The following is a 22173-nucleotide window of genomic DNA, read 5'->3' on the forward strand; positions in this document are numbered from 1 at the left end:
CCGTGCTACATGCATCTGTGTCATTGACACAGAAGCACGGATGGGATTAGTGAGACCCCTACGTCGTTGTCCCCCGTATTTTGGCAACTAGGGCTGGTTCTCAGTTGCCCAGTGCCGGTTGTCCTTAAATACAGGGGACCCCTACGTCATTTGTCCCCTGTATTTTGCACAATCAGCACTGGGTCACTTAAAGCCCAGGGCTGGTTCTCTTTGGGGGGAGGGGGGGTACGCCAGTTTTTCCTTTTTTTCTTACACTGGAATCTTTTTTTTTGTGCCAGAGCAGCACAGACGGGTCTCACTGATCCCATCCGTGCTTCTGTGTCAATGACACAGGTGCTTGTAGCGCGGATCTCTCTGGTCTGTGCTATGTATCTGTGTCATTGACATACAGATGCATGTAGCACGGATCTAGATCCGTGCTATGCATCTGTCATATTGCACACAATCTATCGTGAACGATAGATTGGGGGAACATAGTGCAGCTCTTGCTGCACATTGTTCCCTTCAGCTGCCGGGAGAGTTCAAGGGAGATTGCAAACGACATTGGATTGTTTGCAAATAGTCCCATGTACGGGGGCCTATTTTCAACTGGGCATAGCCACGCCCCCTTCCTCTACTGGGCGCTGACAGAGCTCCCGATAGCCCTGAGTGTAGCACTGACATGGAGAGGGAGCAGGGAGAAGTTTCACATGTAAGAAGCTGCTGCATGCTTCCTAAAATTGTCAGCAACCGGCGCTCCGTGTGTGGGGCAAAGCCGGAGCATTAAAATTACAAGATGAGTTACATTATGTCACTCATGCCATGTTTTAGACACCCCTAACCATTGGCACCCAGGGCAACTGCCTAGGTTTGCATACAGCTTGTCACTCTAGGCCACTGGGAAAAACAACATGCATAATCCATACTGAATTCACTAATGTTTATAATACTAAAATGTTCTTATTGTTGATGGAGAAAATTACACTGATTTAGTATTCTGCTTATGACATGGATCCTGATGCAAAAAGGTAAGAGGATTAAAGTAGGATCAAAAACTTAGGCGCAATGTCTTTATATGCGGGGGCATTTTCCACCTCAATAAACAGACGTCTCTAACGTTGTCAAGAGCTGTAATCGTTACATTCTAGAATACCTTGGTTAATTTAATTTTTTAAATTCAGGATGCGTTCTATTTATAGCAATGTTTTGGTGGTTGGATAAATAATATGCAGTCTTTTTGTGATTATTTGTATTGTTTTATAGGCAGAAAATGGGGAACAAAAAAAAGTAAAATGATCCTTTCCAAGATTCTACTTTTAATTTGCATACTGGTGTTACTGATATTAATGTATATTAGACAGCATGTTACTGAGCTGCATAATATACATGAAATAACTGGAGAGGTTATGTAAACTAACTAAACATGTCCTCAAATCGTTTTTACACTCACAGCAGCACAATGCCGTGTAAGGAGGGTGGCGCTTCTCTACACACGCAGACTCTCACTGACAGCTAGACAGGCTTACTCTACAATAGGGGCGGGCAATAAGCGGCCCCCCAGCTGTTGTAGAACTACACATCCCAACATGCCTTGCCTCAGTTGTGCTATTTGCCCATGCTAAAACTGTTGCAAGGCATGCTGGGATGTGTAGTTCAACAACAGCTGGAGAGCTGCTTATTGCCCACCCCTGATCTACAGGCTTACTCTGCAGAAATGCACATACACAGCGAAAGGGGCAAGGAATGCTTGCCCAGTGACGAGGATGGGGCAACTTTATGATCATGGTCATGCCCACAACATGACATATACATGCCCCAGTGCGTGTGAACATGCTACAATCATAACATTGGATGTAGATCACCTTCTAGCGCTCACCTAGTCACAAGTGCACATTAGTGATATAACAATGAAAACAATAATCACCATAAATAGACTCCACTTGAGAATGGATCTTGCAATCTTTAATAACTTTTATGGAAGTTAACTCTCTTATCCTCCAATGAGTTGTACGCTGACCACAGCAACCAAAATACAGGAGGAAAGAAAAACGAACATAGTATAGATCAAACTAAAACATATACATTTTAATGACGAAATACACTCACAAAGTGTAGAGAAAATCAGGCATTAAGAATCCATTCAAAATGGCACAGCAGCAGCATTGGGACAGGCTCTCTCCTGGTAGTCCTCTAGATGGTAGAAAGGAAAGCAAAACCACCAGCTCCGGATGCAGTGATATGCCACAGGATTGAGCAAGTTCAACAAGTGCTCCACTGATCAGGAACAATAAAAGTCGTCAGAGCCCACACTTAACGCGTTTCAGACCTAATAGTCCTTCGTCAGATGGTTAGGTTTTGCTTTCCTTTCTACCATCTAGAGGACTACCAGGAGAGAGCCTGTCCCAGTGCTGCTGCTGTGCCATTTTGAATGGATTCTTAATGCCTGATTTTCTCTACACTTTGTGAGTGTATTTCATCATTAAAATGTATATGTTTTAGTTTGATCTATACTATGTTCGTTTTCCTTTCCTCCTGCATTTTGGTTGCTGTGGTCAGCGTACAACTCATTGGAGGATAAGAGAGTTAACTTCCATAAAAGTTATTAAAGACTGCAAGATCCATTATCAAGTGGAGTCTATTTATGGTGATTATTGTTTTCATTGTTATATCACTAATGTGCACTTGTGACTAGATGAGCGCTAGAAGGTGATCTACATCCATTGTATTTGCATGCTTCTCTGAATAGTGGGTGTCTATTCTATGGTATTTCTACCTCTTGCTGCACCGCCTATATTTATTGCACACCCATTATCAAATTTTTTATCAACAATCATAACATTGGCATGACCCCTGTCCAGATTCACGATCAGAAATATAGGGAGGTATGATCTCAATTTCTGTAATGGCACTGTAGCACCAAAGAGGGAGAGGATGAGTAATCACTGAATATTAATCTTTACATATTGGCATTCTGGGCAGTATACAATATGCTGAATGGTGGGCAGTATATGCTGAACAAATGAGTTGTGTTTGTTGTATATAGGGCTGAATTTTCAGTATACAGCATTTTGGAAACGTAATTGTATGTGATGTATTAGGGTGGTGCAAAAGGGTCAACCGTTCATAGCACAAAACTGAAGGATGGCCGTGGAGAATTGAATATTTTAAGTTAATTTAGTCACAGTCCAGGGCTAAGGGGTGTCAGTTTTCCATCTTGCCTCAGGCATTATAATGTGTAGTTACAGCTCTGGAAGAAGGGACTTGTCAGTCATCTCCTGCTGCCATAAGAAAGGAAAGATCTTGCTAGTTATGGCAGAGGCACTTCCTCTGATATAGGGCAAGGTAGGGTCGGACTGGCCCACAAGGGTACAGGGGATATCCCCGTTGGGCCCCGATGTTTGTGGGATCACCCTCTCCTCTAAAGGTCAGGTTCTAGCCTGTGCACTCAAATTATATATTGTTACTCTATTAGAGGGACAGTTACCTGGTGGAGCAGGACCACTGATGAACATGAGTGGCTGGTTTGCATCTACTGTATAGAAGCTACACCATGATTCGCCCTCCTGCCAATCACAGTGGATGGTCAAAACACACCCCTGTCCCCTCCTCTTGTTGGCTGCAGGCTTTAACATAATGAACACAGTTCCTGCTAGTGATTGGAATGGCTTTGTAGCTCTGCATTTATTCACTAACCTACATTTAAGTCATCCCAGTGGTAAGTGTTTAGGTATTTAAAAATTCTTTACAATGGCATGTATTTTGCCTTTACTAGACCTAATGCAGTTCTCATTGTGTTTTAGATACTGGCTGGTCAGTACAAGGTTCTTACCAGGTTATTACATGTATAATGCATAATGTGGTCAAGATAGGCCATACTTGCCCACCCCCTCTGGATCGGCCGGGAGGCTCACATCAAATTGAGTGGCACTCCTGGTGACCCGTAAAGGTGGACAAGTCTCCCGGGTTAAGGACCACCTGGCCGGGGGCCACCCACTTCCCCAGTGAAGTGGACGACACATGCATTCAATTTGCATTCAATTGTGCCATCATTGCTCCGTCCCTTCTCCACAATACCGGTAATCTCGGCATTGCATAGCGGGGGCAGGGTTACGATGACACAACCACATCGTCATTCCCCAGACCCGCAGTGCGGCTTATACATATGCGCAATGGCAAACAATTGCTCGATCTGCGAAAATATTGGCATTACGTACATCTCTGAATCAGGCCCTATATATAAGGGTGATGGAAGGGTACATTAAAATTGAATAATTTGGCCCATACAATGACTTATTTTCATAATCCAATCCATTTATACTATCAGAATCAACTTCAACATTCATCATTGCTGTCTAAGCCAGTGGTTCCCAAACTGTGCGCCGCGGCACACTGGGGTGCCTCGGGACACTTGCAGGGGAGCCTCAGGTTGGTGGTCCAGCACCAAATCAAATTCTTTATGGTCAGTGTAATGTAAATATGTGCACAAACAGAAGCACAAACCTGTCCACCACTATATAACCAAACATAAGGATGACAGGTCAGCACAATTTACTTCACTTTACTGCTTCACTACAATTTATTCTGCGTTTCTCAATAACAAACGTTTGGCTTAGGGGTGCCGTGAAAACAATTCTGATGCACTAGAGCGCCGCAATTCAAAAAAGTTTGGGAACCACTGGTCTAAGCAATAATTTAGATATAGCCTGTATGGAACTAAAGGTCTTTATTTCTTTTAGAACTATTATTGCTTTAACATAAAATATGTTACATACAGAAGCCTTTTCCTCATATATAAAAAGAAAAACTATGCTATTCAACAGCAGGTCCTAAGCCCCTGAGCCTTGTTACTGAATATATAAAAAAATATATTTTATAAAAGGAAAATATGGTGTAATAACATTGGATCTCAGAGTGATAAATCAACCCCAAGCCTCTCCACATCTGGAAAGTTAAATTGAAAATAAAATGCTGATACAAATAGGAAAACTTCCCAGCAATGGGAATTAATTGTAGCCATTTTCAGCAGCCCTTGCAGATCCCTTCCTGTTGTGTGGTTTTGCCCCAGACGACTCATTATTGTGTTGCAGGAACTGTGTTCAGTGAGATAAACCCTGCTGTTGTGTGTGGGACACTAAACCATTTCTCTGTTATACAGCTATATAAGAATACAGGATCCTTGTCCTCACTGAGATATCACACATTATTATTATTATTAGCATTTATTTATATGGCGCCACAAATGTTCCACAGCGCCTTACAAAGTTAACATTACAATGGCAACAGCGTATGCAGGTCGGCCAATGGTGCATATGCTCCGCAGTGCTTGTTCACAGGCCAGGATTGCGGTAGCACTGCGATCACGCGCGTAGACAGAAAGCCATCGGCGAAGTGAGGGATGGGATGTCAGCGTTTGGGGATGGTGACAAGGGAGTGGTCGGAGAAACGCAGGTGTGCCTGTCCGTATGAACGCCATTTCCTGGGCATGCATATATTAGCCACTGTGACGGCATTCACAGCCTGAGTACTCTCTGCATGTGACAAGACTAGCAATTTCTGAGACAGGTCAGACCTGCTATAATCCTGCGTGAGGATCCGTTGTTACTAAATGTAACCGGCGTATACGCAGGACTGCGAGGTCTTACGGATGTGAGAAAGCGGTAGTGGGCGTCTCTATGCTGGCTGAGCAGTTGCAAACAGCATATTTTCGCAGCAGAACTGCGTGTGTAATCGCAGCTGCGATCTCAGTAGCGATCCGTAATGAATCATGTGCATAGTTTTGCAGTCTTTTCAATTCATACATGTTGAAGACCTTTGTCAAATTGTAGTATGAAGTAGTAAAGGACTTGTTACGTTGTTATGTGTTTTGGGACATATTGTGCCGTGTTGAAAAACATCTAATTGGTGATCTACAGTGGTGGGTGAAGCATCGTAGGAATTGCAATGGAGAGCCTACTTCAAGTATAAAATCATCAGCATTCTCGCATTAGATTGATTTACTTGTAGACATAAGTATATTTCCATTGCTACTTTTACAGTTACAGAGGGCCTTATTCAGAGCTGCGTGTAATGAATTTTGTTGCATAAATATCTGCATTTCTTGGACATGAGGGCCCTTGCGCTTGGTGAGGAAGAACGTGGTCGGCCAAGTGCAAGTTGAGCACATTGAGGTCATGTGTACCAAGTGTAGCACAACCCCTGGAGGTGTGACGCATTCCCAAATATGCTTCTTATGATGCATATCTTATCTAGGTATAGCAGCGCTAGCTAGCCGCCTCTGATTTGCTGCTTGCATATTACCGCCTCTATTTAATAGTACTTCATTCATTAGAATTGCAGCTGAATTGTATGGTCGTCTATTTGGATTAGTAATTCGTCATTTACATTTGGATTACTGCATGAAAGATGATTCCCAATTGGATTTATAGGGGTCTATACAATTAGGTGCGAATTGCGAGCTGCGAGTTACTATTTTTTCTTCGAATACGCACAGCGAATTCATTTTGCAATCCAGTTAGTAACTTGCACTGAACCAGAGTGAATTCGCATTTTTCCATTCACAACTCCCTGAGGGTGAGAGATGGAAAGGAAAATTTTTATTTTAAGGTTAAAATGTCGGGACACAGGGCCTGGTTCAGACCCGGTCGCTAAGCTGTGAACGCACGCTATGGGCGATTATCGCACATCTGCGCATGCATATGCATCAACATATGCATGCGCAAACCAGTCACTGTGGCCGGGAATTGTACTCGTAGTACACAGACTGGACGCTACTTTGAGTGACAGATTGCACCGTTTGTGGGTGGTGACAGGGGAAGGTGCTTGTGAACAGGGGAGTGAATGTGCAAACGCAGACGTGTCTGGGTCTCAAAACGGAGTTTAATGGGTGTGCATAATTAGCAAAGTAGCGTCATTGAACACGTCACTTGGCTGTATTCTAGCCTGAACTGATCGCAGTGCTTGCAGTGGGGTAGGGGCTACCTCAAGTGCTGTGTGCAGCTCCGATGGGTCTCGACGTTCCCGATTAATCACACACTTTCTGGAGATGACGTGTGCTAAGAGAGAAGGGTGGGTGGCTTTATACTCCTGCGTACGCTCACTGCCGTCGCTCTCTAAGACATAGAGGGCGTCCTTAAGCCAGACAGTGCGATCGCGGGATTTGCATACCCGGCCCCTTTTGGCAGCGAGAGAGCTGAATCAGGCCCACTGTGCTGAACCCCTTGGACACCCCCCCTAATGACTATTTAGGCAATTTAAAGTTTCCAATTAGCTTCATTAATCCAATAATTACATGTGTTTTTTGGGTAAAAACAAATTGTCCTCAAATTACCCCAACATAAACTTTTTGTTAGTTTAGGCACCCCAAATTTAATTACAATATTTTTTTTAATTGAAAAATAATTTTATTTTATTTTTGTTACAGTTTTTCAAGATGCCCTCAAAGTAACCCCCCCAAAAAAACAAAAAAACTTTTTTTGCACCTTTTTTTTGCATTTTTTCGTTTAATTTGTTTGAGATTAAACGAAAAAAGTTTGCTTTTAATTTTTTTTTGCATATAAATAAAGCACAAATCAGCCATTTGACACTATTTAAAAACCTACAGTACCTTCCTAATGCCCACAAACAGCCTTCTATATGGTCCTGGTAAAGAAATTATCAAATTTATGGGGTCCAGGATGGTCTCCCCACTTTTTCATGCATTTCTCTCACATCTCATTTGGCAGTCAATTTGTAAACCGAGTGTCGCGAATAAGCATTTTTTATTGGATTGGAGAGTTCTCGGGAGCGCACATTCGTGTGAAGTCTGCGAGTTTCAAGAAACAAACTCACTATTCGCAATTTGCACCTAATTGGATTGACCTCATAGCGTTAAATGCCTGATGTGGCGGTGTTTGTGTTTCATCACATTTAAATGGTAAATGTAACTTTTTTTATTTTATTAATAACAATTACTGATACTACTTTCTTTTGCATATATGACACTTCATTACATTATATTGTGCACAAATATGGTAATGTGCCCTTTGCATTTACTATTAGCACTAACAAGTCACATGTCTTTGAAACATAATTTGTAAACAATTATAAAAAAACACATGCTGCATACACAAACACTGAGACCAAGTTACTTGTTTTAGCATAGCCTTCATACACGCACGCAGGGGGGGTTTCCGAGTACCTAGAACCTCCCCCGACCATTGCTCCATCTACCCGCACCCTCTCTACAGCCACTGCAGGGAGGTTACATTTGCCAGGCGCCAGCTGGGATTTTGTTACCAGCGGGTGCCCAGCCCCTTACCTACAGATGGACGCTGGAGCTCACACCAGAGCTCTGGCTTCCAGCTCCCGCAGTGAGCACTATGGAAGAAATGTCATGACGTCTCTCCCATAGATCCGAGGAGCAGTCGGACCGGACGGCAGCGGATGCAGGAGCAGGTCTTAAGGTAAGTATTGTGTATGTATTTTTAATTGTATTTTTTTTTAGAGGCACTACCACTGGGGGCATTACTACTGGGGGCACTACTATAGGGGGCATTACCACTGGGGGCATTACTACTGGGGGCACTACTATAGGGGGCATTACCACTGGGGGCACTACTACAGGAAGTATTACTACTGGGGGAACTACAACTGGGTTAATTACTAATGGGGACATTACCATTGGGGCCACTACTAATGGGGGCAATACTAATGGGGGCACTACTAATGGGTGCATTACTACTGGGGGCATTGCATAAGGGGCATCTCTACTGTGGGCACTGCATAAGGGTCACCATTACTGGGGGCACTGCATAGGGGGCATTGTGTAAGGGACACCACTGCTGTGGGCATTGTATAAGTGGCACTACTGCTGTGGGCATTGTGAAAGGGGCACTACTACTGTGTCCGTTGTATAGGGGGCACTACTATTGTGGGCATTGTGTATAAGGGGCTCTAATGTGGGGAATGTGTAAAAGGGACACTACTGTGTGTCATAACATGAATAAGGGACTACTATGTGGTGTAAACTGAACTGGTAGTTTACATTTTGTTTGTACATACTGTTACACATTGTGCATAAGCAAGTTTTATGCCCAGATGCCTTGTTGTTTATTATTTATTGTTATTTATATTAATACACTTGAAGTACACAATAAAGTGTATGCTGCAGGCTTATTCTGGTTAGACTTTTTTGTCATTGGTTCTGTAACCAATTATTTGGAAACCCCCCTTTCAAAATCCTGCGTCTGCCACTGGCCTTCAATTTATTATTGCAGATAGGTTTAAAACTGGGTACGGTGCAGCCTTGCGATGCAGCCTTGCGATGTGGTGAGCGATGTAATGATACATTGTGCGCCATACCCACTGCACAATCTACGGTACAACGGAGCAATATATAATTGGTTGCAGCATGTAACTACACCATGTCATTAATTGAATCGTTCCATTGGTCGTGCATGTCGATGTCGAAATGTGTCCTCTTGCATCTTTGCCGATCGTGATACAAATGTGCACATGCATCGCACCATGCGATTAGACGCAGACGCGTGCACTATGCTACGCCTTCCAATCCTATGTAGTCGCGGGTGCAAACGCCATGCAATCTTATGGGGTCACGGGTGTGCACACAGCGGGTACGCATCTAGCGCCATGCGTGGAGCGATGTGCCGCGAAAGCGGTGAAGATGCAAGAGGACACATCTGTATATCGTTCCAATCCACATTGGGACAAAATATATATTGGATAATATATCGTAAGGTGTGTTCCCAGCTTAGAGGGTTATCCACATTCTGGTGTGTACTGTATATACCCCCTGTAACCGAATATGTTTCTTTTCTTTCTGGCTTCCTTCTATGTTTATTTTGCTAGTTCTGCATTGACCGCATGTTGCTTATTCTACAGTATAATGCAGCATTTCAGTGTCTGGATGACATACTGTATGGTGTAATGCATATGTGTTGATGAATTGTCACTATCAGCTACAGAGTAGTTCTGAGTCATTTCTGTCATCTCACAATTGAACAGCTGATTCCTTTTAAACAGACTTAACATAATTTCCTTTGGATAGATAAAGTAACAAAAAAGGAAAACTGGCCTCAGTTCAGTTGCTTGTTCGTCTAGTGATAAAACCATGAGCTGTCAGAAAAGCGAGTTACAAGGAAGACTACCTTTTTAGGCATTGCTGTGCTTTACTAGCTTCTCATCTTCAAGAGATGTTTGTACATGCTCATTAAAGTGAGAGCTGGCAACACAGGGCTTTTATTACTTTTTACTACAGTAAACATGACAGCATCTGCCAATTTACTGTGGATATTGTTGTTCGAAAAGCATTGGCCTAACTGGAGACCAGAATCAACAGATATGACCAGCGGGTACTCTTCTTGGAACTCTGTAAATCATTGACGGATGGCAAGTTCTGGATTGGCTTTTTAAAAGGACTCTATTCACATATGCTTATCTGTACCTGCTTCAAAAATATGGTTTGAATTATGGTATTGCTTAGAACGGTATTGGGATTATAATGAGCTAGTTATTATACAGCCAGGCTGAGTTAAAAAGTCTTGGGGGCCCATTGCATAACTAAGTCTTTATCATTATAGCATTATGAAATCCTGGCATTGCATAACATAGCCTTATGCAAACTTGTTTAGAATTAGAGAAATTAAAAAAATATTGTTATTGTACTAAGGGGCTGTACACGTATGTTTTTTTTTATGGGTCTATGTATTGAGAAGATGTTTATGCTAACATAGGGTGAGCGGATGGACCATTGCATATGGAATGTAGTTACCATCCCGCCGGTCGGGATGCCGGCGCTCAGAATACCGGTGCAGTTGGAATCCTGATGCCAGTATCCTGACTGCCGGCATCATCCTGATGGTAAGTATTAAGATTAGAGTTCAAGGTTATGCACCAGGGAGAGGGTTAGCGTTAGGCTGCGGGGGAGAGGGGGGCAGGGGGGGGGCGTTAGGCTGTGGGGGAGGGTTAAGGTACAGGTGGAGAGGGTTAGAGAGCAGGGGGGGTTAGGGTTAGCATACTTACCTTCAGATGTCGGGATTCTGACTGTTGGGGTGCCACTGTCGCTATTCTGACCAATGGGATCCCATACCCAACCCTAGCATACAGAATGTGTCCTTACTGCAAACATTACCATGAAAACGTATGTATTCTATGGGAATGTTTTCCATATGGTTCAGTTATCCCTGTTATGAGATGTAATACAATGTTTATACTGTGGTCTGGTGTACACTGACAGATATATTGCCCGTTCCATTGAATGGGCAATACATCTGTAGTGTATCAGTGGGTGTGAACATCCGATATGTCTGTGAAAAACGCTGTTTACAGACATGTCTGATTGGCTCTGCAGCACAGCTGATGACAATACTTCTACAGCCTGATATGTCTGCAGCAGAAGTAATTGTATGTGATGTTACCAGTGGGTAGTCATATTCAAATAGCTCTGCTGGCAGATAAGTTAAAGTGCCAAAAGTCATGGGATGGATGCCTAGTATCGTGTAGGACCCCCCTCTAGTGCAGCAACTTGACGTGGCATTGATTTCACAAGTGGACGGAAGATCTCTAGAGAGATGTTGACCCATGCTGTCTGGATGTTGACCCATGCTGTTGACCCATGCTCCCTGATATTTGTAGGTTCAGGATCATGGGTGCGAATGGACCTCTCCACCACGTCCCAAAAATTCTCGATTGGGTTCTTGTCAGGTGAACATGGTGGTCACAGAATGGTCCTCGAACCAATTCTGGGCAACTTGGGACCGATGACACTGCATTTTCCTGCTGGAATATTCCAATGAAGTCCATGAAGGGCTTCAAATGGTCATCAAGCAATCCAACATAGCTGTTACCTTTCAATGACGTGCTTAGGTGGATCAACGGACTGAACCCATGCAACATGAACACACCCCACACCATTATGGAAACACCACCAACCTGTATGGGGCCTTATTGACAACTGGGATCCATGGCCTCATGGGGTCTGCGCCACACCCAAACCCTACCAACAGCCGGAAATAACTGTAAATGTAACTCATTGGGCCATGGCACATTTAGCCTGTTCTCCAGGGTCCAATTAGTGATGGCACGAGCCTAGGTGAGGTGCTGTGTCCGCTGTGATAGTGTTAACAGGGGCACTCTGGTGACCTGCTGGATATGCATCTGGGTCCTTCTGCATTGAATGTGGATGTGATTTGAGCCAGTGTCGCTTGTCTGTTACCAGAGACAATTCTGGCCAGACGCAGCTGGTCACGATAATTAAGCACCCATGGTTTGTCACTGTGCTGTCTACAGTGGGTGGTAACGCCTTCCATGAGGTATTCCCGACATGCATGTGACACCGTATATTGAGAAATGTTGAATGTCCGCACAACTTCAGAAATGGAATGTCCTATTTGTTGGGCACCCACTATCATGCCCCATTCGAACTCTAATAATTCATGTCACCTTTTTATGAGCAGCCTGGCTGGATTTCAAACTTACTCACGAGATGTCAGATTACAACTTTTGCAGGTCTAGACATTTCTCAGATGTCACAGTACTGTGACGCCACCTACCATTACCTTTACATTCTGCTATCCCATGATTTTTGGCACTTCTCTGTATATCATTTGAACAATTGGTAAGTGTACAGTATACTATATGCACTTACCAATCATTAGATAGATCGGCGAGGTGTGTACCCCGCATTCGTACACATTACATTTAGACAGGAAAAGCCTGGGTGTGCAAAGCCAACATTATATCAATAACACAACGCAGGCCTACTGCATAAGGTCTTCTTATATTATAACAATAAGGGTAATTTACCCAGTACAGTACAGTAAGATATGGATGCATGGATAATACTGTACATTCTGATAAAGCACAATACTTGGGGAACCAGGGCCGACAGGGGATGACGCTAGTGACCCGCGGGAGCGCGCATATCATGGGTACATACTAGACGTACCCATTATGTTGCTCCGACCCGCGGGATTGGACGACATATCATCTAGTATGTACTGTGTACCCAGCTTTAAGCTTATCAGAGCGCCCTCCATTCCTATACAGGACTATGTGGAGAGCGGATTTCAGAAGTACTAGGGTTTAACACAGAAGCAGTGACGTATCTAAAATAGATGCAGGGGGCCCACACAATACCGGCATCCATTCAGTATAATTTCCCTGTGCTGCAGCTGCTGCCGCCATCTCGGAAGAAACCTCCAGGAAAATGGAACCAGTCTAATTTTCCAGAGACATGCAGAATAGAGAAATCACAGCTTTATAGAGTCTACCATGCGCATGCGCCCACCTGGGCCTTCTCTGACTTTGCCCCCTCCCCTAATAAGATGACACTGCACAGGAGATATCGTTTGTGTTAAATACCTCCATTACCGAATTGTGAATTATTTTGGAGGAAAAAAGTTTAATAAATAGGTCCCTTAGACTGATTTCTAGACAGATAAAATATTGTGGCCTTTTTATCTAGTGCAGCAGAGACTGCATTGTATCATTCCACGGCTCCCTGTGTACTATTTATCAATAATTCTTCTATCATTTTGAGAACAGTTTCCAGGGAGTTAACCTGGTCCTGATTGATTATTGGAGCACATCTTCAGTAATGTTATCACCCAGCCTGGAGCTGGTTTATGTTGTAAGGGAGCCATGCTATCACTATCACGCTGCCAGACTTTAAGACCATTCAGAGGTATTTAACTAGAAAATACTTTCGTAGACTTTTTTTTTTTATTTGAAAAACAATATGTAATAATTTTTGTTACATCCATTTAGACGCATTTTCAGCCGCATAGCACAGTTCAAATATGCGAATGTTTTACGTCATTTTTATTTTCAAAATTGTGCCTCATTGGTCTGACACACACAGACAGATGAGAAACATTGTTCTCACCTGCTGACTTTTCTGCATCCATTGCCCCTTGCTCTCCTTTTTGTGTTGGGATGTAAGGGGAAGGCATCTTTAGTAGATCACTACATCTTTACACCTGGGCCAGCTCAATTGATTGTCCTACGTTATCCTTATGCACTTCCACCCATATTCATGTATATATTAATTTGTGATAGTAGAGACTTGTCTTCATTTTCTAGTTAATATTAATGAATGCACTGGAGTTGTGGCAGCTTGCTGTGGTGTGCCCATGTTCTATGGTCCGATGTTGGGCAAATAGAACTGTTAAGACAATTGAAGGAGCAATAAAATTAATGCATTCCTGCTAAGTGATAGCTCTGAAGCACCACACAAAATCTGGAACGTGTCTCCTTTATAGCTCATGGTAACATCCCTTTGTGCGCTATGAAACCTCACTTTAGGACAGGGATGGGGAACCTCAGGCATTTGTCATTTGGTCTGGCCCTCTGAGCTTTTTTCTGCTAGCCTCATCTGGCTAGCAGGGTGCCTATAATAGCACCCTGCAGCCAGAATCTATGCAGCAGTGCCGCCTGGAGTGCCCTTAGGACGCTTCTGACGGTCACACCGCTGCCCTTACAGCTCCCCGGAGCATCCTCAGGATGTTCCAGGCATTGCTGTAATCACTGGCAATTGTGACCTCGTCCCCGTGTGACATCACAAAGAGGGGGCGTGGCCTGCACCGGCCCCGCAAATAATGTTATATATATCAGAATGGCCCTCTGCAGAAAAAAGGTTCCCCACCCCTGCTTTAGGAAATCAATTATATAGTATGTCCTGAACTTCCCATAAATCAATGCCAACCTGTCACTCAAATACAAAGTGTTCCTGGCGGATTAGCTGCTGTGTGATATCACATTAGGCTTTTTGTGTTGGGTCACCCTATTTTGTTGGTTTGTAACTTACACTGGTTGTTATGTTGGATGCTGGATGTAAATTAGCATTACATCTGTAAAACACTTTTGGAATTTATATATTTCCTAGAACTGCCTTAAAATACTTAAAAAAAATGTTATGTTATGGCTTTTATTACTAATAAAGTAGATTGTTTTCTTCCCACTGTAGTTAAGCCAAACTCTGTGGTCTCTGGGAATTAATGGTGGGAAGCAACCAAATAATTATAGGAACATAATTGAGTCCTATGGATGATACATCTGACCTGCAAGCTTATACTTTTTATAATCATTTGGGCCATAGCATAAAGCATGCCGATAGTACAGTCATTTGTTGCAAAGACTAACGGGCATAAAAGCTGTCTTTGAGCATCGAAAATATGCAAATTTTCTTTGTGGGCATAAGTGGGCTTACAGTTATTCCCCATATTACAGCAATATTTGTGATGCAGCGAACCCGTTGGAGTTGAATCAGTCTCATCTATGAGATAATACTTAGCAAATGAACCTGCCGAGTATCTTTCACTAGAACCGTATCAGCAGCGACATCGAGACACCCGGGATGTAAACGACATCCCGATAACTATAAAAGAGTTTTTCATCACTTTTTCTTTTATGTAGGAGAGATATATGTTTAAACAATGTGTTTCTTTAAATTATGATGGCTATGTGAAAATAATTCTGCAGCATTCTTTCTATAGATTCACTTTCACAAGGCTCAGATGCCATGCATACCATTTGCATACCATTTCCCTGTTTATAATGTTTTGTTCTGTGTTTTTCTTTTTTCTTTTAGGGATTCTCAGACATTGCAGCAGCTACAAAATCAAATACGTCACGAGAAGGAATCTGCTGTCTGGAAGCAACAAGCCAGCGTTCAGCAGAGTACACCTCCCTCGCCTTCCTTCCCTCCTCCACCCTCCTTCCAGGAGCTCCAGGCCAGTCAGTTCATACCTCCACCAGCACAAATGAGTGTTCTCAACTCCCACAATTCTCCTGCAATGCAGCCAGCAAGCTCCTTCAATTATGCTCGGCCTAAGCAGTTTATTGCTGCACAGAGCATGAACACCACCCCAGGCTACGTCACACCATCATCTGGTTCCTCTACCTCCAGCCTCCCATCTCCAATGTCGCCTTCAACACCTCAAAATCAGTTTGGCAGAGTTCCAGTGCCTCCTTTCTCCCAGGCATTTCCCACTGAAGGGGAACAGTTTTGGTCTCCAACATCAGCCTCTCCACCTCCTCCTCCACCTCCGGTTATGAGTCCAACTGCAAATTACTGTAGCCAAGACCCGTTTCCTCTTCCTCCCCCTCCTCCTCCACTCCCAGCCTCTGCACCGGTACCGTCATACAGCCCATCTCTTTCTCCAACAACAAGAGCTCCTAGCTCAAGCCACAGCCCCGCAGCCTTCCTTAGTTCCATGCTACCATCCCAGGCATCGCCGGTCTCATTCAACGAATTTGGGCTTCCAAAAGGTGTGATGCCCCCGTAAGTATATTTTCTACTATTATTCTCTTTGTATATTAAGAGTTTACTCTACTGATTTCATACAAGCTCTGTAGGTGCAAAACATAATTATAGTAAATGCTTATTAGATTTTCAAGCATATTTTACAGATGTCACATTAGTTTTTGCTAAAATATAATAATACAGGTTGAGTCTCCCATATCCAAAATGCTTGGGACCAGGGGTATTTTGGATATCGGAATATTCCGTATTTTGGAATATTTGCATACCATAATGAAATATCTTGGGTATAGGACCCAAAACTAAACACAGAATGCATTTATGTTCTATATACACCTTATACACACAGCCTGCAGGTCATTTTATACAATATTTTTAATAATTTTGAGCATCAAAAAAAGTTTGTGTACATACATGAAATTCAGTTATGTTTCATATACACCTTATACACACAGCCTGAAGGTTATTGTATACTGTATTTTAATGATTTTGTGCTTTAAAGAAAGTTTGTGTACATTGAACCATCAGAAAGCAAAGGTTTCACATTCTCAGTCATACTGAAAATATTCCGTAATTCGGAATATTCCGTATTTAGGAATATTTGGATATGGGAGACTCAACCTGTAGTTTTAAATAACTTTTATATTTACATTTTAGAAAGATGAGTGTTTATATTGTACAGCCTATATTAGGTGTCTCAGCCTGCAAATCCAATTGTTATATGTTTCTGTCTCTTTCCTTTTTGCACTAGCATATGAGATCTCATGATCTCTGATCAGAGTGACATTATGTGTGGATCAGGATTATTGTCACAGTCACCTTAAAGAAAGGCTCTGCTGTAGATCTGCTAGAAGGGTACCCTGTTTTAGAGAGCTTTATTCTTTCCCAGAATGCACAGTTCCACTATCATTTTACAGGCTGAAACAGACACAGACTATAAGGAACAGGGAATTGATGTGTTCCACTACACAGGCACTATTGGCTGTCAGGGTGAGACTGGGCTACAAGAGCACCTTCTCATTCTCTATTTGTATACCTGAGAATGGGCCTCATTCATAGAGGTGCATAAACCTGATGGTTTGTGTACATCTCAGATGGTGGAGCGCATGTGCAGAACGGGTCCTGCATTTTATTGCACACAGTGACCCCTGAACCGAAGCCTGATTGTCAGGCTGCCGTTGTTTGGGGTCATTGTGGGGCTGGCAGGCCTCCGCTCCTGAAAACGGGCGTGTGCAGAGATGCTAACTGCCTCCATCTCTGAACCAGGCCCTATGTCTTTGAATGCAGCTATTGTGCTAAAATATGCTAATTCCTGCAGGAGGTGTCTGAAGGTAAAAGACACCTCCAGCTGGCATTGCAGATCCGAGTGCGGCGTTCGAAGGCGCAGTATCAGATCAACATCACGACCATAAGTCGTAATGTTTGTAGCATCGGCCATCTCAGTAAGTTTACTAAGACTGGTCACTTTCTGCAGTTTTCTGGGAGTGCTTCTGACGCAGACCCTAGCATTAGTACCCCACCTTCCCGAAAACGCAGGCCGGCGACAACCCCTCCCTGCCCCTGAACGGCCGCAGCATATCAGTCATGGTGCTACTTGGGGGTACTTCATGTACATCTCTGAATCAGGCCCAGGGTGCAGTATTGCCTACATCAATGACCTTCTTTTGGTGATATGCTCATAAATAAATGCAATGAAATATTGATAAATAAAAAACCTATTAAGGAAAGAAGGAAAGAAATGTTTAAAGCAAAACAGTAGCTTAATGTAAAGCTATGCTATATGTGCGCGGTTTGAATATTACTAAGGAAACATGACGGGTAGTGAAATTAGGAAAACATAACTGTAAAGTTATCAACTTGTATTCATTTATAAATCATAATGTGCGCCAATGCTTCATAAATAAGTAACTATTAAAAAAAAACAAAAAAAAACAGTTACCTGAAACAATTTTCTACTTCTGAAATCATGCATGTAATCTAGAGGCTTACTGAAGGCATAGTTGATGAAGTCCACTGCTAAAGGAATGGAAGCTACAGCACTCCACACCACTGCATTATGGGCCTGATGCTGAGATGGACTGAAATTGGGCACATTGTGTGCAGTGAAAAATTGTGTATATATACCTATTTACAGAATATATATTTCATTACAGTGCAGACGGCACCTTTCCTTATGATTGGTCTTGGTACTAGTCACCATCATCAGAAGGCACTTGCATCAGCTTATACCTGGCGCAAAAGATACACCCCCCAAAAAATAGCTGAGGGGTGCTATAAGTACAGTTCTCCTAATCACTTTGCAGCCATTGATTAGTACACCATACTTGTATTCTTCTGTACTCCCCAATTCTGTCTAGCTGGGCTGTCCTTGTGCATAGCTGGCCGACTCATTTTCGAGGTTGTTTAGTAATGATAACATCTGTGGCACAATAGCAGCTCAATCTTACATATAGTGAGAGAATCAGCAGATCATGTGAGGCCCCATACAGTACAATCAACCAAAGACTAGTTACACATGGTGATGTAATGATCAGCATATTGGCACATGTCGGAAAGCCGACTGTAGCGTGTTTGTTCAACAAAAAGTTACTTTACAACAAAGAGACAATCAACTGCCCTAACACAGCAAGAGCTCGCAGTGCTTTATTGTATGATTCATGACTTCAGTTTTATATGGCTGGACTCAGCTAAAGGGACGCAGAGAGCTGTAAAATCATAAAAAGAAAACACATTTTTTTTAGTTTCCATAAAACAAAGCACTCATTTAAAGTTATGGGAACAAAACATAAAAAAAAACCCATTAAAGTTAATTTAATTTTAAATAACACGTTTATTGAGAGCCACCTTCAATTTTAATGATAACGATTCATAAGAAATGTTTACTTTGGATGTTTTTGGGAAAAAGATTATTACAAAATTGGAAACATTATTATTCATCTGTATGTAACCGGCAAGGAATTTAAAATGAGTATTGAGTGCAATCTGGTTTTGGTTACAGTAATTCCAGCTGCCTATGGCAAGGGCAGTGTAATATAGCCATAAGCAGCATCTCTAGCTAGGTTACTGTGACAAGTAGAGATCTTTTGTACCTAATCTAAATATTGGATATCATTTGTTTTTGTTATGTTTTGGTGTATTGCCAGCGCCTTCCCTATAGCTTCTGCACAGCCCATGTATCGTTTTATCATTATCTGATCGCTCGGAGACAATTATTTCAAGCTGTAACCTGAATCATTTCCCACTAGTTCCCTCATGGACATTGGATTTAGCTAAATATTGTTTTCTCTTCACACACTGTTCAATATAAATCATGATAATATGCCATGGAAAAATACTTTGAAGAGCATATTTAATAAGGTACAATTTTTCTAAATTGACGATTTTTGGGAGTTTTGTGGCAGGATTTCAAGAAGAGTTTTTTTTTCTGTTAACTTGGCACGTTGGGTTGGAGAATATAGATTGTTGTAATAAAGTTGTTGAAAAATCTTTGTCTTACCCTAGTGGCCCCCATGTAACAGGTTGCGATCAGTTGACCTGGGTAAAATTTCGACAAGATATCCGCTAGATTCAAAGCAAATCTAGATTGTTCTCATATTAAAACTAGCGTTTATGTCGTTGAAATGTCGGGACCAGCAAATTGCAACCTATTATGTAAGGTCCCGTGTATTTAAAATTGCAATCAGTACAGTGTGAATAAATTCAGTAACTAAACATCATTTAGCATATATGTAACTACCAAATATTCTGGTTTTCTCACAGCAGAATCAATTTCAGCCAATGGAAATCTGTAACTTCGTATTACAACCCCCCCCCCCATCCAAAAAAAAATAGTGAAACTGATATAACTGAAATACTATACATAATATACATAAGAAAGCATTCAGTGGTGGGATTTATGGTCAGAATGAATAATGCCATGTCTCCTGGATGTCCTGATTTTTTTGTATGAAATTCTGGCACCCCAACCATACTAGGAAGTTATACAGTTTGTTGGCAGAACTAGTCTTTCTTATATTTTCTTTAATACTCAATTCCAGTGAGTCAGGCGTAAGTCACATAACACAGTAATGCTATTGTGTAGATGGCATCTAAAATAAAAATGTGTATGAAATCTCCCTTGTGTCTATGATAAAATTCATTTATAATACCTATTAACTATGACAGGGGCTTCCCAAAGAAGTCTGGCCGGACTGCCCGGATAGCATCCGATGAAGAGATACAGGGGACAAAGGATGCAGTTATACAAGATCTGGAGAGAAAACTACGTTTCAAAGAGGAACTAGTAAACAACGGACAACAGGTACTGCAATAAAACTAATTCTGTTAGCCACTGACTTTAACAGACAGATATAACACACAATACCACATTGTAACAGATTTAACCACAACCATGATGATATAACCTTGGTACAGTGCTCCCACGTGTTGGTACTGGAAGACTTAGGATACGCATATTTTCCATTCATCATGACTGTAATGATAGCAGAAGTATCTGAAAGGTTCCTTTATTTTTTTTCTCTCCTGTATAGAAATTGACTTACGAGGAGAAAATGGCTCGACGGTTGCTTGGAGCTGACAGTGCAGCAACAGTGTTTAACCTGCAGGAACCAGAAGATGATATAAATGCCCAGGTAGGAGTCAGCCATCTGCTATGCACCTGGCATGCTCTTTGAAAGATTATAATGGGACACATTTATTTAAATCCCAGATATGCATTTTCTGAAAAGCCAGTAGCTAAGGGAGTCTGGCTGCCCTTTCTTTACCTATATCTCGGTACGTTTCACCTTCAGGAGATGCACCCATTTTCTCTTATGCATTCCTTGGCAGAGAACCGGCTATTGCCTGTATTCTAAATGGAATGTGCCCTTCGACACATAGGGATAATTAAGAATTAACTTATCGAGAAACAAACAATGCAAAGGACATTGTGCGAACCAAGTAATAATTAACGGAAACTGCTATGTCAGGAACAGGCACTTACTTAATAAGTGAACTTTCCTTAGGGGTCTTCCCTGAAAGCAAGTGCTGACACTGTGGTTTTTTTCCCAACAATGACTACAATTGTGCCACAACTGAATGCTTCATCCATAACATGAATTTATAGCATTGGGTTGTGCCTGTGTGCATGTGTATTCTCCAGGAATTGTCCATATTGCTTCAGCACTGACCTGGCCTGCCTGTTTCTCACTGCGGCCATTCTTACTACTGTACTGTACCTTAGGGCACATACACTTGGAGCGTGGCCATGTGTCCTCTCTGCAATCACCACTCGTGAACACAATTTGGGTGTCTTTCAAAACTTGAAAGTGCATTGTGCAGCCGCCTTCTTATACACTGCTACCGGTTACAGGATGAGTACAGCATTCAAAGATCTGCAGAATGCACAGATGCCTAATTCATTGTATGGATCAATGATCTCTATTTACACAGCCATACAAGTGGTGTTTGCCAACAGAAAAACAAACAGATGAAAGTAAAGCAGCGTACACTTCCAATGTGTATGTGCCCTTCATGTGTTGCCTCAATGTTCATATGAATGTGTTTGTAATATAGTAACATTATCATTTGCTAACCTGTCTGCACAACACAGGAGCACAGTGGTTAGCATTTACTGTCTCACTAAATTAGAGTTAAGTTATAGATTCTGAACAGGGTGCGATCTGTGTGTAGTTTGTATATTCATGTTTACTAGGGAATTCTGACGGTAACCGCCATAGTTATGGAGTATATTATGGATATTAGTTACTGAGGAGATAATGAGTCTGTAATTTGAGGGTATTCATCATAAAATTTTCTGCTAAATATGGTGGAACAACCACATTGTGACAGCAGTCTGAAAAATCTCCTCTACCAAGAAGTGTAGGGCACCACAGTTCAAACATTGCACGGCCATAGGACCCAAAATAGTATGTTGGCGCATATGTCATGTCCAATGC

At 42.2% G+C, this 22173-nt stretch overlaps 1 protein-coding gene across 3 annotated transcripts in view; it reads left to right on the plus strand.

Annotated features, from left to right (window-relative positions):
• Positions 1-22173, plus strand: part of PALLD (palladin, cytoskeletal associated protein) — a 405467-nt gene that overhangs the window by 329575 nt on the left and 53719 nt on the right. For all 3 annotated transcript variants that reach the window (XM_088448442.1, XM_088448443.1, XM_088448444.1), the window contains 3 exons: positions 15566-16258; positions 20402-20537; positions 20767-20868. In XM_088448442.1, the coding sequence (XP_088304568.1) occupies positions 15566-16258; positions 20402-20537; positions 20767-20868 (931 nt within the window). The remainder of the gene's footprint in view (positions 1-15565; positions 16259-20401; positions 20538-20766; positions 20869-22173) is intronic.

Source organism: Taudactylus pleione, unplaced genomic scaffold (assembly GCF_031769625.1).
Source record: "Taudactylus pleione unplaced genomic scaffold, aTauple2 ptg000021l, whole genome shotgun sequence".
Taxonomy (NCBI): Eukaryota; Metazoa; Chordata; class Amphibia; order Anura; family Myobatrachidae; genus Taudactylus; species Taudactylus pleione.